The sequence below is a fragment of the Cariama cristata genome, unplaced genomic scaffold (assembly GCF_000690535.1).
Source record: "Cariama cristata isolate BGI_N322 unplaced genomic scaffold, ASM69053v1 scaffold36134, whole genome shotgun sequence".
NCBI lineage: Eukaryota > Metazoa > Chordata > Aves > Cariamiformes > Cariamidae > Cariama > Cariama cristata.
The window spans coordinates 1-7979 of record NW_009612984.1 but is presented as its reverse complement, the minus strand read 5'-3'; the positions used below and the strand labels follow the sequence as shown (position 1 = coordinate 7979).

General features: G+C 52.3%; 1 protein-coding gene across 1 annotated transcript; it reads right to left on the bottom strand.

The window, feature by feature from the left end:
• Positions 1-273: 273 nt before the first annotated feature.
• On the bottom strand, positions 274-7961 carry DHX38 (DEAH (Asp-Glu-Ala-His) box polypeptide 38; the record flags this gene model as incomplete). The annotated part of the gene is made up of 20 exons (XM_009698839.1): positions 274-530; positions 676-797; positions 967-1062; positions 1462-1587; positions 1667-1801; positions 1877-2032; positions 2110-2264; positions 2343-2551; positions 3094-3206; positions 3326-3433; positions 3684-3800; positions 3876-3986; positions 4200-4340; positions 4789-4974; positions 5065-5251; positions 5505-5642; positions 5746-5858; positions 6768-6875; positions 6970-7131; positions 7806-7961. Coding segments are annotated over 20 exons (2724 nt in total), but the record flags the coding sequence as incomplete, so codon positions are not given.
• Positions 7962-7979: the final 18 nt, after the last annotated feature.

Sequence of the window (7979 nt, the reverse complement as noted above, 5' to 3'; positions counted from 1 at the left end):
AGCCTGAAACAGGGCTGGGCCTATGGTCTTCTGTGTACAGAGACAGCTGGGTGCCAGCTGCCTGCCCAGGGCACGGCTTGTGGGAGAACTGCCTTTGCACTAGTATGGGCCAGGGACAGGTTGTCTTTGCCCTATAGGTCAGTGCAATTCTGTGCCTTATCCCAGGCTCTACGGAGCAACAACTTGACAGCACCAGGGCTGCCTCCACCCAACACTCATCTCCAAGACAAGAAGCAGTGCAAAACAAAACAAAGATTAGACTGACAACCTTTAAACAAATAAAATTATTTCTGTTCTGTAGCAAAATTAGTGCCAAGCACCAAAGCCTTCTGGGCCACAAGCTGTTGAGCACCTCACAGAGTACAGTGATCAGAGGAGCGGGGCACCCCTAAGACTCAGCTGCTCCTGGAAGTCTTTAAGCCTCAAAGCAACAGGCACTGCCTTCTTAGAGGCCAAAGCGGGCTGGGGTGCGTCGTGGCGTCAGGGGCTCCCCCTGCTCCTTCCGCCCAGGGGTGTAGATTTTAGTAGATCTGCCAGGAGAGGACAAGGGTGATTAGCGGAATATGCAAACTTTCCCTGCACCAGAACACCCATGGGGAAACTGGGATTCTCCACTCAGCTCACTACTCCTGCTCTTACGCAGGCAACCCATGGCCAGGCAGGGCCAGCAGCTACCTTGCACTGCCCAGTGGGTTACGGCGCTCCTGCTCCTCCCGGCGGGCACGCAGCTGCTCCTCAGCCAGAGCCATCTCTTCCTCCATAGCAGACACCTCCTCTTTGGCACGGCGGCGGTTCTCCTGGAGCAAGGCAGCAGCAGGTCAGGGACATGCAGAGGGCTGGCCAGCAACAGACTCTCTGCAGGCCAACAGGCCTGCACCCTCCATGTCAAAACACACACATACACTGCACTAGAACAGCATGCAGTGGGCCTGCTGTCTGCCAGCTCATCCTGGACAGGAGACTCACCTGGCGTGACTTGCCAGCATGTTTAATACTGTAGAACATGGGGCCCAGCTCTGCCAGCCACTCTCCATCCACAGCAGTGACGCACTGCATATATTCCTGCAGGGACAGAAGGAAAGACCAGGGTAGCAGGATGGCACTGCCAGGGCCTGGGCACCATTTCCACAGCCATGGCAGCTCCCTCCCTCCCCCACTTGCTGATGGCACTTCTCAGGCTGATACTACACCCCTTCTAGACAATTCCTCCTGGCCTCAGAAGCTGCTATGGGCTGGGCTTGGTGAGACTGCAAAGAGGTTCAAACATGTCCCACATAGGCCAGGAAAAAATATTGGGAAAGGGACAAACGGGACTCTGCAGATGACACAGACATGCCTAATTGCTATAGATGAGAAAGGCTGAGAACTGCCCTTCTGATAGATCCTAGTATAAGAGCAAAGCCCTCCCATCTCCCTCAGAGCACTCCTCACCCTTCTTTCTAGCCCTCAGCTCAAGCTCACCTTGGTGGTCATGACCAACTCATGATACACAATGTAGTCTGGTGTGTAGCCCATGCCAAACAGGGAGCTTGTGGGGTGCAGGTGGCAGGGCATGCCTGTGCGGATGTTCACATACTCCCCAATGCCCTGCAAAAAGAAGTGTGGTTAGCGCACCTGTTCCCAGATGGGGCCTCTCAGCCCCCAGACTAGCACAGATGCCTCTCACCTTCAGCTTTGCAGCTTGATGAAAATACGCAGCACAGATGCACTTCCTGACAACATCCCAGTCAGTACCACAGGATGCTAGGCTCATCCGCTGCTGCACCATAATGTCCTTGAGCTGGGCACGCACCTCCCGCACCTGCAAAGATGTGTGGCAGTAGGATCTCTCTCCTGCATCAGGCTCCCTCCCCTACCCTCATTGCCACATCCTCACCTTCCGCATGGCCTTGGCATGGATGAAGTGCTGGTTGCACCACAGCGTAGAATAGCTGTTGTTCTTCCACTGCAGGTAAACATTCAGGTAAGTCAAGTGATCACTCTCTGGAACAGCAAATTTCTCCCGCACTTGGTCACTCTCCTCCTCTCGGCCCTGAAGGGTGAGCAAAGAACACAGGTTAGTCAAAGGGCAGGGGAAGGCCTCAAACCGCTGAAAGAGCAAACAGGTACCTTAGGCCGATAAAAGATGGCAGGCACAGACAACATGGAGACAATGAGCAAGATCTCAGAGCTGCAACCCATGTCACATGAGACAATAAGCATTTTGGAGAGTGCAGGATCCAGTGGGAACTCCACCATGAGACGTCCTGTTGAGGTCAGACCACCTGTAGGAACAGCACAGGGATCAGCAGCTGGGCAGGCCCCAGTCCCATGGGCTGACAGCTTGCCCCAGCAGCCAGTACCTGTGTTATCCAGGGCCCCCAGGATCCACAGCTGGTACATGGAGTTCAGCATGTTGTCCTCGGGGGGAGGATCCATGAAGTGGAACTGCAGCAGGTCCTGCACACCCAGGGACTTGAGCAAAAGCACTACATTGGCAAGGTTGGTGCGCTGGATCTCGGGTACTGTGGTTGTCAGCAGCTCGTTCTTGTAGGCACTCTGGGTGTAGAGCCTGGGGAACAGATCCCAAGAACATGCTCTTCACTGTCAGGCCACAGTGTTCCTTACTGACTCACCAGCCATTGCCCAACCCAGCCAGGCACGGCACGGGGCAGCAACTCTGCACTCAGCCAGGCAGGCCAGCAGGACCCCAGGGAGGAACCTCTACCCTGGCCAAAGCATGGCCTCCCCAGCACATGAGGGTGCTTGGGCTGCAGTACAGCGTACACCCCTCTCAAGCACAGTCCTTCCCTGGGCGCAGACCAGTCTCAAAGCAAAGCCTTGCAAAAGCTGCCTTTGGGTTGGCTGTTATTCTGACAGCATCAAGGGTGGAACAACCACAAGTGAGGATGGGCACGGGAAGAAACTGGAGCATATCCCTTTCTCCCTCTGCAGAGGCACTGGGTCCAAAAGAGAAGGCCTCAAGGTCTGCCTACTGCCCTCATTGCCCCAGAAGTTCAAGACAATGAACAGAACAGTGAGGAAAAAAATTACACATAACCTGATGCCAAGCTGCAGATACAACAGAAACAGGAACACCGGTGACATGCTTACCTGAAGCAGTGGCCTGGGCCTGTTCGGCCAGCTCGGCCTGCCCTCTGATTGGCATTGGCTTGACTGATGGGGTAGATCTGCAGTGCATCCATGCCTATACGGGGGTTGAAAACCTGCAGGGCACAAGAAGGAAGAGACCAAAGTAAGCAGAAGACTGGGACACTACCACAGAACTCCCTCAACCCAACCCCAGAGATCACAGACATAAACAGTACAGGAAGTCTTGGATTACCTTCAACTTGCAGTAGCCAGAGTCAATCACAAACATGATGCCATCCACTGTCAGCGAGGTCTCTGCAATGTTAGTGGCAACAATGCACTTCCTGACCCCATCCGGAGCCTGCAAGCATACTACACATCAGTCAAATCCCTGGGCAAGGGCCTCTGCACCACTGAGGGAGAGTGCAGAGCAGCAATACAGAACCCAGAAGGACAGGGGTGACTCTTGGGAAGTTGAGGGGGGCACATGCTTTCTCTTGCCCTCTACATGCAATACAAAAGGCATGTCTGCACATTTCATTCATGCTCAATAGTCTTCCCTGCACTAGTTTTCCCTGTCCCCACTCCTATCACACAGCACACAACAGCACCTTCTGGAAGATCTTGGCCTGCAAGTCTGATGGTAGCTGAGAATAGATAGGCAGTACAGCAAGAGCAGGTGCCTTTTCCAGCTCCTCAAGGTGCTCCACAATCTGCTCCGAAGTCACCTAGACACCAAGAGGGATGTAAACATCAGATTAAAACAACAAGGAGGTAGGACAGTGCCTGCCCTTCCACCTCACCTCTATGTCCTCCTGGCCAGGCATGAAGACGAGGATGTCTCCAGGAGCACCAGACAAATGGACCTGCAAGGCTTGTTTCACTGCAGCCTCCACATAATCCTCTTGTGGGGTCTGAAAGGCACAGCCCAGGTTATAGATGCCAATAATCTCACCTGCCCCGTTCTGTGTGCAAGACTGCATCATTAGCACGGCTACTCCTGTCTGTTTTCCTCAGATGTGATCGTCAGAGGGTGGTCCTCCCCCCCCCCCCCCCCGAGTACAGTACATCCTAGTCACAACCCTCTCCTGTCACAACAGAACTTCCCACTGCAACATTGACCATACCTTGCTGAAAAGAATATCAACAGGGAAAGTGCGCCCAGGAATGTGGAAAATAGGAACATTTCCAAAGAAGGAGGCAAATTTATCTGCATCCATGGTGGCTGACGTGACAACAAGCTTCAGATCCGAGCGTCGGGCCACCACCTAGGAAGCAGATGAACAATAAGGAAGGGGCATTTGTGCATGGCTGCAGGCTGCTTCCATTATTACTGAGACAACAGCACAAGATAGAGCTTCTGCTGTACTCTAGGGGCACTGGCCACAAATGCCAGGGAACACAGATGCTATATGATCTATGCATTTAAAAGATCCACAGACCTTGGTCCAGGAAGACTTAAGCCAGCAAAGGTCTCTGTACCTACAGTTTCTGACAGTTAGCCAGCAAGCCTCTGGCAGCACTTAGGCACTAGCAGAGATTTAACCCCCCAGAACCAGTGACCAGGATGTTGGAGCAGCAAGTGCAGACAGAGACGTGGCAGCTCTGCTTCCCTCTCCCAGACATAGTAGAGAAGGGCTGTCCCTGTCAATACTCCACTTTAAGATCAGCTCACGTGTCCTGTGCTGCTGTCCTCTAATCCAGGCTCACACACACCTCCCGAAGCAGGCCAAAGAGCACATCAGTATTCAGTGAGCGTTCATGTGCTTCATCCATGATGATAGCGCTGTAGTTGTCCAGGTCAGCCTCTCGCAGTGACTCACGAAGAAGGATCCCATCTGTCATGTATTTGATCACTGTGTTCTCGGATGTGCAGTCCTCAAAGCGGATGGCATAGCCCACCTGGGAGAGCAGAGATACCAGCAAGTTTTCCAACAGCCCCATGCACTCACTGTCATCAGGCTGCACCCCTGCACTCACTGCCAGACTCACCTCCTCCCCCAGACGCACTCCCATCTCTTCACTGACCCGCTTGGCAACTGACATGGCTGCCACTCTGCGGGGCTGGGTGCAGCCAATCATGCCATAATCTGTGTAGCCATCCTCATGGAGGTACTGTGTCAGCTGAGTCGTCTTCCCACTCCCCGTCTCCCCCACCACAATCACAATGCTGTTATCTCTGAAGAAAGGGAAAAAGTATTTCTTCACACACCACAAAGAAGGGCTTTTGCAGTCACAGCCCTGGCTGGCCACCCAAGCATCATCCTGCTGGGGCAGGAGGGCTGCCACCAACCACACAAAGCAATGGGCTTTGTTTCCTGAGGGTACAGCTTCCAAACGAGCCATGTATCTAGGAGAATTTCTCACTTTGGTTCCTGAGATGTAGGCCAATGCCCTGGGGATGCCTATGACCAGCTCCCTAGCAGCCATACCGGAGGATGGAGAGCAGCTCCTGCTGCACAGCAAAGATGGGCAGATATTGTCTCTGCTCCAGGATTGATTTCTTCTTGGCGAACTCACTGCTGGCTTCACTTTTTTCTTTCATATGTTCAGCAAACTTCTGCTCAGTCCTAAGGAAACACCAGAAGTCCTGAAACTGCCTCTCCACACACTTTGCTAAGCCTACAGCCCCTGTTACCGGCTGAGCAGGTGTAATTCAAAGCAAGCTCATACCTGTAATCCACTTTGCCATCTTCTGTCACCATCTCGTCCTTCTCCTCCTCTTTCTTAATCCCCATAATGTCTCCGAGTTTTGTGCCTGCCAGCTCCCAGTGCTTATGCTGAGCCTGGAAGGACAGAGAACACCATAACTTCGCCTCAGCAAGCACTGACAAATCATTCTTCTTCAATCCTACTCATAAGAAAACATATTAGCCGTACAATTCCCCAATGCTACAATGCAGAATGCACACGCCATTCCTGCATCAAGTCCCCCTCTTCCAAGTGAACCGGAGCAGAGCTTTTAGACACCGGATACAGAGACTTCAGGTACAGGATGACCAACCAACTCCAAAGAAAATGGTTCCAGCTGCTGACCCTTCCATTAAATTTAAACTTAAACATACACAAATCTGAACCAGAGATAATCTTCCTGCTCTTCGTAGGTACTCACAGGCCTCTCTCCCACCTTCCTGTTTGCTCTCGCCTCTGATATGTTTAGCTTCCAGCTCCATTGCACTCATAGTTTATGTAGCTCAAATCCAGCTCAGTTTCAATTTACAAGGAACACATCTGTGCTTTCCCCACAGCTATTACATAAGCTTTAGAGAAAATCCCTAGAAAACACCCCCAAAAAATAGTATGCTACCTTACCGCATCCTCCTCCTTACAAGTCTTTTGCTGAAACATGACAAGATATATCCTGCCACCATAATGAGTGCTGACTGTCCCTAAACTACCTTGCATTCTTCCACCTGCTCTCTTCTCCCATGATCCAAACATCCTTTGGATCAGACTCCTCTGCACAAGTGCACAGTGATTCATGTCCCAGGCAGTGCCTGAGGAAATCACATCACAGCAGCTGCTTATGAGACAATGCAATGAACTGTGCTCCCAAGATACTTCAGGTCATAAAAACATGAGCTCCTTATCATCATTACCACCAAAGCCTGTATTCTGCAAAGTCCAAACAAAGGCTGTGAGGCACTACATAACACAAGTGCAGCAGGATAGTAAGCCAAAAGGTCACAGCATACCCTCTTACGCTCCTTTTGCTCCCTGTGCTTGCGCACCAATTGGCTGCCTTTCCGGGCTATGATGGCCAAATCTGAGGTGGCATCCTTGACAGGGATGACTGGCTCTGGCTAGACGAAAGAGATATTGCTTCAGTACAGAGAGCTCACACTTGCGGGGCTCCCTGCCATCAGTGCCTTCAGCGCCTTCAGCCACAGTCTCTACCTGCTTGGTGAAGACAATCCTTCCATCTAGGAAAGGGGGCACCAGGTTGTGCACCAACAGATGCACTTTAGCAGAGTTATCCTCCTCAAAATCTTCATCCACTTCAATCCGATGAACCACACCACTGGTCAGCATACGATTTGTCTCCCAGCGCTCGTTATCCTGCAGGAGACAACATATCAGAAAATACACAGAAGCCCCACAGAAAGCCCAAGAGATCACACCAGAACATTGAGCTCAAGCCTGGGCCCCACACTGACAATAGGATGAAACTGATGGTTCCAGCATAGGGAGCCTGAAAGTACGCACTAGAGAAAAAACAATAACCGGAAGCAGCAGGGTACAGGAAACACAGACTGGCTATAAGAAGCACATGGTCAACAGGACTGTCTCCAAGGAAATGCAGGACAGACATTGTCCACAAGGCCCCTGCCATACTCAGAATATGCTGGGAAGCCTGAATATAATCCTGCTCACGTGCTGAGGGCAGCAGCCCCCAGCGTCCACTGGACCAACAGTCGACAACCCTAGTAACGTAACTAATACCCGAGAACCGCAGGAACATAGCCCTCTGCGTTCCTGCTGCCCCGGACACTGTGATCCACCGCACTCACTCTGACTGCGAATTCTGCCCCAACCAGGAGATGCAGGGCTGCGCTTTCCAGAGGAACTTAACAATAGTCTCCCTGTGAGCCCTTGTTCAGTCTCAACCAGGGCACAGACTGTCCTTCTCTGCCTGGGAGCAAGGGCTCAGCCTGCGCTTCCAGCAAGCGGATCTCTCAAGGGGCAGCAAAACCGACACGTTCAGAGCAGATGACTCCACATCTCGCCCCTACCTCATTGATCTGCCGCCGCTGTGCTGAGATGCGCTTCTGCCTCTGCTTGTGCAAGTGCTGCTCCCGCTTCTTCACGTACTCCTCAGAAGAGTAGGCCAAGGGGTTGTGAAACTCGTCGTAGCCCTCATCCATCATGTACCAGTCCCGGTCAGCTTGCTGGGAGGGGAGAGGTGC